The 14904-nt window shown below is 35.5% G+C and overlaps 1 protein-coding gene across 2 annotated transcripts; it reads left to right on the forward strand.

Annotated features, from left to right (window-relative positions):
* Positions 1–8969: 8969 nt before the first annotated feature.
* On the forward strand, positions 8970–12488 carry LOC129580337 (cystathionine beta-synthase-like). 2 transcript variants are annotated; one of them, XM_055470669.1, is made up of 6 exons: positions 8970–9060; positions 9122–9324; positions 10455–10549; positions 10768–10874; positions 10945–11980; positions 12092–12488. In XM_055470669.1, exons 3-6 carry the CDS (start codon positions 10470–10472, stop codon positions 12336–12338), a joined length of 1470 nt encoding a protein of 489 aa, XP_055326644.1. In that variant the 5' UTR covers positions 8970–9060; positions 9122–9324; positions 10455–10469; the 3' UTR covers positions 12339–12488. The 2 variants fall into 2 exon arrangements, with proteins under 2 accessions (XP_055326644.1, XP_055326643.1); XM_055470668.1 differs by lacking the exons at positions 8970–9060; positions 9122–9324 and adding an exon at positions 10058–10201.
* Positions 12489–14904: the final 2416 nt, after the last annotated feature.

Here is a 14904-nt window from a genome sequence, read left to right on the forward strand (position 1 = left end):
CAACTCACGAATCGCCAAAGCAAGTGAAATGCTAAATCCACGAGTGTACCGACAAGTCCACTGCTTCATTGACTAGTCTATTGCTATAGCAATTATATAGCACATCTATAGATGTGCCAACCAAAACACCATTTGAATTTTTCTTTATTGTTTAATGGAAGTTGTTAATTCGGAAGCTATCTTTAATCATAATATTTTTCCGTACTTCATGGGTCGAATAAAGTGAGAATCATAAACAAATGAAAAAAAATTATAGTCTGAATAACAAAAATAATGTAATTAAATCAAGTTTCTGAGAAAATTATTATAGGAACATGTGCGTTAACAAACAATATTTCAAGTACTTATGACACAGGATCATGATAAGATAACGAATTGGCTTTACGCGACGAGTTTGGAGATACGTGGGTATTGAGACAATCGATCTTTGAAACTAATTTCGAAAAAAGTGCGTAGAAACTGAAATTTTGTAAAATTAGAAAAAAAATTTAAATTATAAGAAAATATTTACCCATTTTTCCATGTATTTCAAATATTTGTATGATTTGATTGTCCATAATAAAAAATCCAAGATTTTGACAAAAAAACCATCCGTTTTTCATAAATTTATTTAAAAAATTCTATCCATGGTAGAATTTTTCATCAATTCTTGTCAATCGGCAAACAATTATCGGGTAGAAAATTTCTCTTCCATTCGATTTTACGTACGAAAAAAGAACAATCAATGAAATGTACCAACAAAAAATCGAAATCGAAAGAGATGTTATGGCAATTTTTCAACTCAAACGGTGTCTTAACTAAATGGATCATCACACATACACAATGAAGAACATATGTTCAATTTAAAATAAATATCGCAATTTATCTGGCACATTCAATCAAATTGGAAACGAAAACAAAAATCGGTAGTACGTTTGATGATACGAAGCACCTAAAGTGTCGCTACAAATCTATTTGTACGTTTGAAAAAGATATTTGCTGCTCAAAGCATCTAAATTCCCATTTCATTGTTCTCTCTTCTCTCAGTTCGTACACTCACATATGAGTGCGTTCTGTCAGACGCACAACTCAAACAACAATAATAATCGTTGTGCTCGATTTAAGCGCAACTCACATACATAAATTATCAATAACACTTTATTGCCTATTGATTCCTTCAATTTCGTTGCCAGCTCGTGCGTTTTGCCGACAGCAACTTTTTCACTCTCGAATTCGACGATTTTTGCGAAACTTTATTAAAAAGATTACACGGCAGAGAGCCGAAAAAAAGAAACAGCGCAACAGCAGCAGCTCGAAGCAGTGCTTTGTGAATTTACATTTACAGAATTAAAATTTCGTTTGCATTTTTATGTGACACAACCCATCGATTACTTAGCGAAAGGCGCGAGAAAGATCGTTGACATGAAATGACGATGGCAAATTTATTCATGGACTCATTGTGTTCGATTTGCATGTGCTCTCTCTCTCTCTCTCCCTCTCTCTCTCCCTCTCTCTCTCTTCACCGAAAATATGGTGCGACTGAACAAAAGACGATAACTTATTATTTTTGCCTTCATAACGATTGAGCACAGATATTATGAGATTTGTCATTATTTCCGGCATGTTGTGCATTTGCATGTTAAACACTCTTGCCTGCTAACAATGGAACATTTTCATATCCTGTCCTTGTGACGACGTATATATATGGCAAAAAAGGAGATGCGAATCGCTATTAGCTATGTATTGAGCCGATTATCTCGATTAAGTTTACATCCAGCTCTCCTTTTTCACAGCAGCCGACTGACTTTATCACCGTCATAACGGCAAATGAATGAAAAACATACGATGGATGGTTCACCTTACCAATGGCAATGACATGGCTCACATTTTGCCACCGGCAAAGCTATTTTTAATAGAATCTGTGCTCGGTTCAAGTGGCAGAAAAAATTATAACTTTTTAATTTAATGCAAATATTTTTGTGACACCCAGATTGTTGTGATTTTAAGCGATATACGTAATTTTCTTGCTGAAATCTTAATAGGTGGTGAAAAATTCAACGGGAAGAATGTGAGAGGAAAAGAAATGAAATGTGGGAAAACTTCAAGAACGAAGAAACCCTGTATTCTTCATCAAAAAATGGTTAATGGAAGAAAAAAGCAGCAAAAAGTATTCTTCGACGACTCAAAAAAAAGAAAACTCGCTTTAGCCATTAACAAAGCTCATTTTCCATTCTTTACAAATATAATTTTCTATAATTTATCGTTGATAAACATGTGGTTTTTGAACAACGTTTGCTTTCTATCCCCGATTGCACTTAAAATGATTCGACACAGTCGTCATAATAAAAGTCATTTGCTTTGAGTAGTTTCGAGGAAAAAAGTAGAGCATTTAAAATCCGTCCGATTTCATCCCTTAAAAGAGAAAGCAAAGCCTCCAATAATATTAGAAACGGGAATCATATTTGTCACATGAACGTTCATTTACGGCATTGTTCAAAGTGCGGTGCATATATTTCCACTTGTTTAGTATTATTATTTGCGACCATTGCAGAGAGAGAGAGAGAGAGAGAGAGAGAGAGAGAGAGTGAGCGAACAGAGGAAAAAAAACCTTGTTCGATTTTTAAAAATGTGTTTCATGGCTTTGAAATCGATATGACGGAACGCTTATTACACACATTACTTCGAAGCTGTTATTAATGCGTTCCAATTTTTCTTCTCGAAAAGGGGACACCAAATTGCTTTTATATGCTCTTTTTTCGTTGTTTTCATCGTCGTCGTACAAGTTGCAATTTGAACGCGAATATGGAACGAAATGGTGCAAGAGCAGTAGCATTCAATTCATTTCAGCCATCATAAAAAGACACAAGAAAAAATTCAGCAACCGAGTAAGAGAGTGAGGCAGGCGAAAACAAGTGAACATAATTTAAGGCGAAAAAAATGGTAATAAATTGTTACATGTCGCACTTGTTTGGCATTCTTTTTTCTTGCTCCGTGGTGCAGCCGAAACAAAAGCAACACGAAATTGGTACATAAAATGGCATTTAATTAAACATATTTGTACTGGCGCGAGATGCAAAGCGAGAAAATAAAAACAAATAAAATGGGCGCGATTCATTAATTCACACTTTAAATGTGCACAAAAGTCAAATGTTCCAGCGGAAAAAAATGCTCGGCCGTTTTTTTTATATTCTTCTTTTAACGGCAATTGAGCAACGGATTTTCTGCGTGTATTACAAATTACTTACAAGCTCAGGCTTGAACAAGGGAACGACGTGTCAACAGCCGACTTTTTTTTCATCCATTCTTTCTTTCTCACTTGCAATTTGGTAGTTTATGAACCAATTTTTAAGTCGCTAATTATATTCGTGGACGGTTAACACCTAAAAACACCAACGAAAATTCCCATTATTTCGATTCCACGCTCCGTTTTTTTTTCTCTTCCCTTCCATCGTTCGCATTCTTTCGGCTTTCGTTTTTGTCCACGTCGTTCCTTTTTTCACGCTCAACTCCACCCTTTTTCCAGCATACATAATGAAATAATACCTAATAATGGAAAATGGTGTGGTGCACAGAGAAAAAGTGTCTAGCGCCTCTTCCAACGTCTACCGAAGATAATGTTTGTCGCTTTGCAGAAAAAAATGAACACTTTTTCCTATTGAAATAAAAAAAAAATCGATAGTTTTCGGTCGATAAACTTAATTTTTATTTTCTTCCTGTCTCATGGATTTGTCCCCCACTCTGACAGAGAAGTTGCACTGAGTTTCAGTCAGACATTGCAAACATTTTTTCCAGGACGACCTTATTGAAATGCGTATTACAATTGGATTAGGCATTTGAATGGCTTTTGAGTTTCGCCTCACTGAATCATCCCGTCACACACATACCCACAAGAAGGTGTGAGATTTGTGCCCGTCTTCCTTTTTTATTCCTAAACACTTATTGCATGCTGCGACAGAAAGGGCTGCAGCACTTTATAATCGTCATTATCAAGATCGTAACTAAAATAATAAAATAAAATTTATTAATTCGAATAAATTTTTTTCCTTTCGGCTGGCATTGTTTTGAGTTTGAGGAGAGGAATGAAAGTTGACGCGTGTTGGGTGTGATTACGATGCGCAATTTGTGCATATATATTTTCTGGCCTTGCGGGCACTATTTTTGAATGTAATTAAAAAAAAAAAAATCGGAGACATTTCATATGAAAAAGGGTTTAATTTATACACTGGCGTCTCTACAATATTTATTTATCGCCTTTACCAAGAAGAAAAATATATGCGATACGAGAAAATGAAATGCTTAAATGTTGCTTGTTACCTTAAATATCGCAATGGGAATATGAATCATCTTTTGCGTTTGGCTCAATTTATCTAGAATCAAGATTGTCGCCTGCTCTTAAATTTTCTAATAAATTTCAACTGAAATTGAAATCCTCTCGCTTCCTCTCTCCGGCTGGTCATACGGTGAACGGCGAGAATGAAGCTTGATTTCTATCGCGGACCACTTGACTTCGAACGGTCGAAATTAATTCAGTGAGATTCATATTTAGATCAAGCGCTCCGAAATGCAAATATTCAAAATTGGGGTTATTGCGCTAATGTCGCAATAAATTCCCAACTTTGCCACACCAACAAACCAACAGCAAGCAACGCATAGAACGCAATTTGTCCCATGAAAAATTGGTCGCCATCAATCACGCGGCGCAAATACAAAACTACCGTTCGAGTCTTACAAAGTGCAAAACTTGTGTTGCACATGAACAGATTTGGTGTTGGAATTAAAATGATTTGCGAACGAATGAGCGATGCATGTTAGACAGTCAATATTTTTTGCAATTCGACTGCCTTGTTGTGGAAGAAGAAATAAAAATGAAGCTCACAGAAGCTGTTTCAAAGCATGGGTGCTGCGACACAATACCGTGAGACGTAATCGATGGGGGTGAAAAACACCTATAATTCCACTCCTCTACATCGACTCCGATTTAATTTATTCCAATCGTTTTTCTTCTCGAATGTATGTTACGTTTCTTTTCTTCTTTTGTGCGTTTGAATTTCTTTTATTGCACCGTATAATTCTTTAAACTCGCACTTTTTTCCCGTCACTAAATTCTTTTCTCTCTTCTAGGTGCTGCAAAATACAAGGAGCATAGAAGAAAAGAAGAATGATGCCGTGTAGAAAAATAGGCGACCGGATTTTTTTTTTCCTATGTTACTTTCCTCTTCATTTTATTGTGCAATCGAGACCGATTTACATGCCTTTAATTTTTATTTAGTGACTTCAGACTGCCATTGCTCTTGCCATTGTTGTTCACTTTCAGTCTATTATTATTATTATTTTGTCGTTCGCTCAGTTTTTTCTTCTTCTCGTTCTCTCGATGTTCTCTCCTGTACAACTTCGACTGCTATTATAAAAGCAATATATTTCCATTTTACATCGTACCCTCGACAATCGACAGTTTTTCAATGAATTCGAAGCTCTTTCATTTTGTCAAATTGTTCCGGCTCAAAACCGTTTCGAATACGGTGAGCGAAACAAATTGCCTGCAAAAAAGGAACCAAAAGGAACCCGGATCGATAATCTCAAACCACGCACCTGAACGTCTTATGTGCTGCAAAACAAAGCTACAAAGAAGGCTTTTAATGAAAGATAAGAGCAAAATTGAATAATTCCACGCATTCAAATATTTAATTTGGTCGACCCGAATTTGGCACACAATTCAATTTCAACTCAGCACGCAAAATGTTCACCGTTTTGACAAACGTTCTAAAATCATATTATCAATTGAATTTTGTGTGCTGCTGTTGTTGTTTTTTGCATAGTGCAAAATGTGTCATACGATGTTGCAAATCATTTGATTATATATATGTAACCGGCGGCGTTGGCGACCTGGCTCTGTCTACATGCCTTCGAAATTGTGCTAAATTAAATCAATTTGTTATGTTGTCGTTTTTAAAATAAATTTTCCAAATTGAGTGCCATTGATTGAACATTACTTGATGTAAGTGTCAACGAATGTCATTCATCATTTAACTACCAAAATATGCACCAATTTGTGGCATCAGTCGAACTACCCCATCGTTTCTATTGTGTGTGTGTGTGTGCGGTGTGTCTAGTCACTTGTTCACATTCATCACCCTTATTTGCCGTTGCTGCTTGTCCGATTCAGCCTCGCGTTGTTCCCTCTGTTCTCTCGCATAGATCGGCGCTTATTCGCTCCGATATTACGACGTATGGCTTGCACAACAAATATGAGCAAATGTAATCGAGTTTACATAAATCAAAATTTTCTGCTGTCGATGTATGAAAAGAATGCGGTTTTCAGAATAGAATAATTCACCCAAAATTTCAGACGTAATACGCATCGCGTGCACCCATTTATATATGTATTGGTTCCATGCATCTTCGGAGTAAGGCGAACACCGCCCAATTCACTGGAAAATACCAAAGGCACACATAAATAAACCATAATTACATTTCAATGCAGCGGTATTAACTTAATAATATCGCAGGCTTATGCGATACGCTTTACGCTACCGGTGTAGAATAACCGGGCTGCTGTTGGCAAACGGAACAAAATCACATGAATAAAAATGAATTTGGAATGCATTGAAAATTAGGAACTTCATTCTTGTTGAAGTTTCGATGGGAACAAGATAAAACGGAATAAATGAACAATATGCGCCAATAAGAAGAAGTAAAAAGAGAAAAAAACGAAAAAGCATTTTTTTCATTATAAAAAATCATTTCACCAAGTTCAATTTTTCTTTTTCTTTTATTCAAATCCCATTTTCGAGACCATCCCGAGAAGAAGAATTATTCAAATGAATTTCATGATGATCACACCCGTTCAAAATTAATATTTCATTGATTTGATGTTTTGGTTCTGCTCAATCCTTTTAAATCAATGATAAATCGTTCAATTATTCACGATTTGATCTGATTCGATCTCGATGGAAACCCTCGAAAAGTGTCAGTCGCCGGATAAAAAACGACATTGAAGTGCAAAAACATGTGTTCGGAAGAAAAAAAATGAGAAATATGATTTTTTTTTTCTACCCCAAATCTTAGGCGTTAGAGTCGACTGAAACCCTTTTGAAATTTATGAAAATGTGAAACCAATAAATTAATAAATTATTTACGGAATGCGGTTGAATCGAATGGAAAGGGTGAGACTCTTTTCGTATTCGTAAACTACTTTTTGCAACTGTTTACATTTTGTTCATGGTGATAGAAGGAAAATTTCGTAAAGAGTTAAAGCAGTAAACATTAGAAATGGAAAATAATGAAAATACACCGAATAGCCGAATAGATGGGAGCAATTGAATTGTTTGTGAAAACACAATTTTAGACAAGATATGAAAGTATGAAATAAAAAAAACAACGAAATATTGCAAATTGTGATTTTTGAGGAAAACCAATTTTGTTAGGTAAACGTCTATTTTTTGAAGAGATTAAGTCACTGGCATAATCGAAATTCCACAAATCAATATGCAGTAAATAGTACCACACCAGTGCAAATATCGTACCGATGTAGTAAACAGTGCGTTGATAAGATCAGAGTTTGACTCAGGCGACAGATATATGCTTTAGCATAGAAAAAATATCCGCATATTTTTTGGTTTGTCCACTTTCAGTATATAACGGCACACAGCTTCATCGAGTATCAGCACGCACACTGAACGTGGTAGTATAGGACGGTTTGTTTACGAAGAAAAAAAATGTTTATAAACAAAATCTACCAGAACTATACAGCGCAAAACCTTAACATAGGACAGCATTGCTGCCGTTCAAATACATTGCACTGTACAACTCGGGAAGATTTTGTTTATAAACAATTTTTTTTCTTTGTAAACAAACCGTTCTATACTACCACGTTCAGTTTGCGTGCTGATACTAGATGAAGCTGGGTGCCGTTATATACTGAGAGTGGACAAACCAAAAAATATGCGGATATTTTTTCTATGCTAAAGCATATATCTGTCGCCTGAGTCAAACTCTGGATAAGATAGAAACACACGCGTAGGAAAAACGAGGAAAAATGGAAATTTCTCTTCAACACTTGAATCAATCAAGTTGAAGCATGCGTTCCAATTATGGTCTAGATTATCATCATGATGAGTTGAAATTTCTAATGTAGCCGCAAGCTAATGAAAAAGTATAGATTAGTTTTTATTTATTGAACCAGAATTAATATTGGATCAGTTATTGAACATGGAAGAATCAAATTTTTAAAATTACGTCCAACAAATGATAATGTAACTATGATTTATTGTTGATGATGAATTTTGTGTGTGTTTGTGAATGCAGAGCACTATATATTGTCAACATTTCCTGCAGTCGGCCATGAGTATCGTATACGATATAGGCATCAAATCATGAAGAGAGTGGATAAGTTCTTTATGTGACTAATTTCAAATAGTGACAAATTTTTAAATTGTGAGTTTTGGAAAAGTGCAAAGTTGGTTGCGTTTGTTTTTCTTGCTATTTAGTTATTTTGTGTGAAGACAAATTTCTTTAAGTTTTGAAATGAAATGAAAAGTTAGTGTTCTTTTATTCATTTCGAATTGACACCGTGTCACAAATTCAATTTAAATAAAAAAATCTTAGTTATACTTGAACTTTACTTCAACGCTTTGTTCTAATTCTAGGAACTGTATTAAAAATGTGCAAGAACGGAAATTGTGTCCAAACAAAAAATGCTCTTTCAATTCATTAAAGAAACCGCACACTCATCGCAGACAGTAAGTCTAGTTCAAATGATGACGTATTTTTTTCAAATTAGAAAAAAAATCATATCAATCATACCTTTTTGGATTTTTTCTTTTAAGTTTTACTGATACGAAACAGTCTAAAAATAGTAACAGTAAATAAGTGTGCTATCTCACGTACTAATACGTGCGCATAGAGATAGTGAAATATGTATGGAATTTGAGTGAATATAATCCCCATTTCACTCATGTGTTCAGTGTTTACTCTCAAATAATTCCGTTTCTTTGTTTTGTATTTTTGTACAGAAATGAACGTCAAAAGATTTTTTTGAATTGAATATAATTCCAAAGGAAGCTTGAAATGCTATGTTTCTGAGTATTTCCCATTTATTTTTTTGTGGTGTTTGATAACATTCTCATTCTACAATTTTTTACAGTTGCAAAAATCGAATTTGTCAATCCTGGTTGATCGGTAGAGGATCGGATAACGTTCCGAATGATTGAAGAAGCTGAAGAGAAAGGTTTGCTTAAACCTGGTAGTATTGGAGAGGTCAATCCAGGCAATGTGATTTTTTTGAGAGAGAGAAAGTGAATTTTAATCCATAATATTCCCGCGTAGTGTTTCAACGGGAGAAATGAGGTTGGTTTTTTAGTAAATAAATTGTGAGAGATAAAATTTTGAGCAGCAGCAGCAGTGGCAGTAATAACTCGAAAATAAAAATTCTTTTTCGGCTATAAATTAAGATTATGCAACAAATGTTGGAAAAAATGAGAAATATGATTTTTTTCCACCCCAAATCGTATTGGCATAAGAGTCAACTGAAACCCTTTTAAAATTTATGAAAATGAGAAACCAATAAATGAACAAATTATTTACGGAATGTGGTTGACCCGAATTGAAAGGGTGGGACTCTTTTCGTATTCGCAAACTACCTTTTGCAACTGTTAACATTTTGTTCATGGTGATAGAAGGAAAATTTCGTAAAGAGTTAAAGCAGTAAACATTAGAAATGGAAAATAATGAAAATACACCGAATGGATGGGGGGAGTTGGAATGTTTGTAATACCAAAGTTCTAAACAACAAAAAACAAATCGAAATATCGCCAATAGTGATTTTAAAACATAAATAACTTAAGATAACTAATTTTGTCCACAATGATTTTTTTGAGGAGATTAAGCAATGACCCTGTCGTCGCTGGCATTATCGAAATTCAACAAGTCAATGTGCAGTAAACAGTGTTACACCAGTGCGAATATCAGACCGATATGATAACAGTGCACTGATAATATAAAAACACACACGTAGGAAAATGGAAATTTCTCTTCAACACTTAAATCTTTCAGATTGAAGTGTGAGTTCCAATAATGGATGATCATCATGAATGCAAAGCAATACATATTGTCAATAATTTCAGCAGTCGGTCATAAGTATCGTATACGGCAGAAGCTACAATTCGTAAGAAAAGTGAATAAGTTCTCCGTGTGAATAATTGCAATAGTGACGAAGTTTTAAATTGTGAGTTTTAGAAAAGTGAAAAGTTGGTTGTGTTTATTTTCCTTGCCATGCAGTTACTTTGTGTCAAGACACATTTGTTTAAGTTTTGAAATGAAATGAAATGAAAAATGAGTGTTTTTTATTTATTCCAATTTATTCTGAATTGACACCATGTCAAAAATTCAATTTAAATAACTACTGCTTTGCCTGATTCAAATCTTAGTGATACTTTAACTTTACTTATGTATACTTCAATGCTTTGTTGTAATTTTAGAAACTAAATCGAAAAATGGCCGTGAACGGTGAATTGTGTCCTGACAAAAACTGCTACTTCAATTCATCATGGAAACAGCACACTCATCGCAGACAGTAAGTTCAAACCATGACGCAGTTTTTATTAAATTTAAACGCAATACAAGCCATAAACAATTTGTGTGATAAGAGTGCTATATATAGCTATCTTTTTTCATTTGACATTTTTCCGCGCAAACTACTCATATATAACATTTGAGTGATTATACTCTTCTGTTTTTCACTCATGGATTCATTGTCAAATAATTTCGTTTCTTTGTTTTTTTTTTGTACAGAAATGAACGGCCAAAGATTTTTTCAAATATTATGGAAATAGTCGGCAATACGCCGATGGTGAAATTGAATAAAATTCCGAAGGAAGCTGGCTTGAAATGCGATATTTGTGAGTATTTCTTATTTAATTTTTTTTTTTGCAGCATTTGAAAATATTGTCATTCTACATTTTTTTATAGACGCAAAAATCGAATTTGTCAATCCTGGCGGATCGGTAAAGGATCGTATGGCATTCCGAATGGTTGAAGAAGCTGAAGAGAAAGGTTTGCTTAAACCTGGTAGCATTGTTATCGAACCAACTTCTGGTAACACTGGAATTGCATTGGCGTTGGCATGTGCAGTTAAAGGGTACGAATGCATTCTGGTGATGCCTGAAAAAATATCGCAAGACAAAGAAGCAACGATGAAACTTCTCGGAGCTAAAATTGTTCGTACACCAAATGGCAAGGCTCACGAGGATCCTGAAAGTGTATTCGAAGTGGCCAAAAGATTGAATCGCGAAATTTCAAATTCAATAGTATTGGATCAATTTGTGAATTGCGCCAATCCTTTGGCCCATTATGATGCAACCGGTGAAGAAATTTTGCAGCAATGTGATGGTCATGTGGATATGGTTGTGGTTGGAACAGGCACTGGTGGCTCTATAACCGGAATTAGCCGTAAAGTGAAGGAACAGTGTCAAAATTGTGAAATAATTGGTGCAGATCCAGTAGGGTCCACATTAGCTTTACCCGAATCAATCAACAAAACCGATGTCACCACTTGGGAGGTTGAGGGAATTGGTTACACTTATGTTTTTGATACATTGCATCGCCAACTAGTTGATCGTTGGGTTAAAGTTGATGACAGAACTACTATGCGAATGGCTCGGCGATTGATCCGCGAAGAAGGCATTTTGGGTGGTGAAAGTAGTGGTGCGATTTTGGCAGCGGCACTTGTGGCCGCTCAGGATTTGAAAGAAGGGCAGAAATGTGTCATTATTATCCCAGATGGAATCAGAAATTATATGTCGAAATTCGTTACGGATAGTTGGATGGAGGCAAGAGGATACAAAGATGTTGTGAACGAACACAACCACTGGTGGTGGAATCATAAAGTCGAGGATCTGACGTTGCCCAAAACTAAAGTGATCCAATCGAGTGCAACCTGCAAAAATGCTCTGGAATTTTTGAATTCAAATGGATTGCAACGAGTTGCAGTTGAGAATAATGATGCGTAAGAAACAAAATTGATAATATTTTTTGTAAAAAATGGAAATATCATTTGAATATATTTGCTTTTCATATTTTTCAAATATAACGAATCGTTTTCTTTTCGTGATTTCAGTACATTGAACGGCTTCGTTGACTTGAAATATTTGATGAAAAAAGTGGTTAGTCAGAATTATCAATTGGAAGACACAGTGGAAAAGGCGATTTTTCAAAAATTCTATCGGGTAAAACAAGACTCGATTCTTGGTTTGGTTTCAAGACTCCTTGAAACTGAAGGATTTGTAGCTGTTGTGGACGGTGCGGATCGCGTAACGGGTGTCATTGACCAATTACAACTTCTGAATTTCATTTCAAAAGCATAACGGAATAAGAACAATCATTGGAACTTGTAAATTTAAATCATGAATAGTTTACAAGAAAAAAAATCATGTGTTAGTTTACTTTGTATATGAAATTTTGGAAATGTTTGATCATTTAAATAAAAAATGTTAAAGACATTTGAATGTAATGAATATGTGGAGCGAGTTCGTTCAAAATCGACTCGAATTTTCTTCAATTGAGAGAGAGAGAGAGAGAGAGAGAGAGAGAGAGAGAGAGAGAAAGAAAAAAGTGAATCTCAATCCACAATATTCCAGCGTGGTGTTTCAACGGAAGAAATGAGCTTGGTTTTTGAGTAAGTAAATTGAGAGACGCACTATACGTAATGCCAAGTCAATAAAATTTTGAGCAGCAGCAGCGGTGACGGCGGCAGTAGTAGCTCGAAAATGAAAATTCTTTGTCGGCCATAAATTAAGATTATGAAATGAATGTTGGAAAAAAAAGGAGGAAATAAAAGAGTGAGCTAGTGATACGCGCATATGAATTTGCAAGAAATGGTGCCCAACTGGCACTTATAAATACTTGTAATGTTCCCTTTTCATTTCGAGCGCCCATGCACAAACACCGCACAATGAGACAAACACACGCGAGTGAGAGAGCGCGCGACTATTCGCAATTGTTGTGCGCTTGTGAAGAGAGGCGGAGGCAATAAATATATATAAATAGATGTGTGTATGTGTACAACAAACAGAAATATTTGCCAGACGCTCTCGTTCACTTCTTGCTAGAACGCGCTACCACTATTTTCGCTGTGGACTCAAAATTGATGCACGTTTTGGAATTTTTATAGACTAAATGTGCAAATGAATACATACTTACTCGACTCATTCTCTATCTCGCTCGTTTTCACTCACTCACTCTGCCACCTAGTCGTTCACAAATTTCGCGTGGAACACACATTTTCCATCTTATTCGTTCGCATTTTTTTCTTCCTTCTTTATTATATTCACATTTTATTTGCTGGCTTTTCTCGGGAACTTCACTCACTTTTTGTATTTATGGCACTATCTTCCGTATACATATCGAGAGAGAGAGAGAGAGAGAGAGAGAGAGAGAGAGAGAGAGTTTGTGTGCAGCAGTTTGAATTTTTGCGGCGCATACCACGGAGTGTATATATTTATTAAAATACTGCGCTTGCATCCATGAACACATGTAAAGTGTATATTTCGGAATTTTGCATGTTTTTACTGCGAAGCGTTTTGAGTTCGGTTTTTTTTTGCTGACCATCCGAATGCTAATTCATCGCGCACATTTTTTGCTGCCATCATGGATTTTCGCATAATTCCGGAATAGATACACTGAAATGAGCCGAAACAAACAGCACAACAACAAATGCACCATTTAGAGGTGTTCGTTTGTTTTTGTATCTGCACCAGTGAAAAGTGTAGCAATGATTTGTTTCTATTTGTAATGTTAAACTTTTGTGGAAAAAACCGGAATTATGATAATTGGAAGTTGGCTAACAAATTTCTGTGGTTTACGTGATGGAAGCGTTTGTGTCGGTTTTAATTAGTGGTTCGTCTAAAGCTACAGTTGCGTATGCCATCCGGAACAATTCTTGGTCAAAACAATTTTCTCGGAATAGTTCGTTGATGGTTCAATTCAATGGTTTCAATTACTCTTCTTCTCTGCGCCCTTTGCGAATAATAGCGATACAACCTCAATTTTATAGTTACGATGGGTTAGGAAAAGGGTTGCCATTTGAAAATAGTTTACCGAATATTTGCAACAACCATTTTCCGAATAAAACGTATAATTTATTTCCATGGCCAAGAAATTGATCTTGGATAATAATAAAAGATATGTAACAAGCGATATCATTGCATTAAATTAAGTCATATTAGTCACAGATATGCTTCGGTTCGATATGTTCGCTTTTTACAATGATAACCCCATCGAAAATGGAGAGTGCGACCGCACATAAACCAGGCCAGTTGAAACAAACAAACACACACACACACATTTCGTACAAATGTTTCGAATGCGGTTATAATACGTACCACCGAAACATTGTGGTTGAATCAGACGAAGAGTCAGCCAGTGGACATTCGGTAGCGAAATGAGAAAGGATGTAAAATGGAATCGATATTATATCAGTTAAGCCCGAAATGGAATCAAGAATAGTTCGATGTGAAAGTGCTGATCATCAATCGATTTGACTTTTAAATGTTTGACATAAAAATAATGCTGATTATCATGTGGATGTCCTCTGACTTAACCTGGCGGTCGTCGAACAATTTCTACCTCCTCGAAATCGGATTAGATTGAAGACGATAGCCGTATGGCATTGCGTCTAGATGCTAAATGGATCATCGATGTTCGAAAACAACGCATTTATTCGTACACTTTTTTTCTTTTACCAAAATGGTTATATTTGTCTCCATCCTTGAGAAAGAAAAGCAATGATTATTTCTTTTTTCGTCGGTTGAGTGTTAGTAAGTGATGAAAAAAGAGCACAAAACCAATGGATGAGAGCATCAGCGGGCAGTCGTCTATTGTATTTCACTTGCATCAGAAAAAAAAGTATGGACCAGTTTAGACGAAGGGAAC

Source organism: Sitodiplosis mosellana, unplaced genomic scaffold (genome assembly GCF_009176505.1).
Source record: "Sitodiplosis mosellana isolate CC-2019 unplaced genomic scaffold, AAFC_SMos_1.0 Smas_scaffold_1, whole genome shotgun sequence".
Lineage (NCBI taxonomy): Eukaryota > Metazoa > Arthropoda > Insecta > Diptera > Cecidomyiidae > Sitodiplosis > Sitodiplosis mosellana.

Coding starts and splice junctions, on each gene's coding strand:
- LOC129580337 (XM_055470669.1), top strand. CDS start 10,470: ATGGCCGTGAACGGTGAATTGTGTCCTGACAAAAACTGCTACTTCAAT. Junction 10,550..10,767: donor CAGCACACTCATCGCAGACA/GTAAGTTCAAAC, acceptor TTTTTTGTACAG/AAATGAACGGCCAAAGATTT. Junction 11,981..12,091: donor GCAGTTGAGAATAATGATGC/GTAAGAAACAAA, acceptor TCGTGATTTCAG/TACATTGAACGGCTTCGTTG.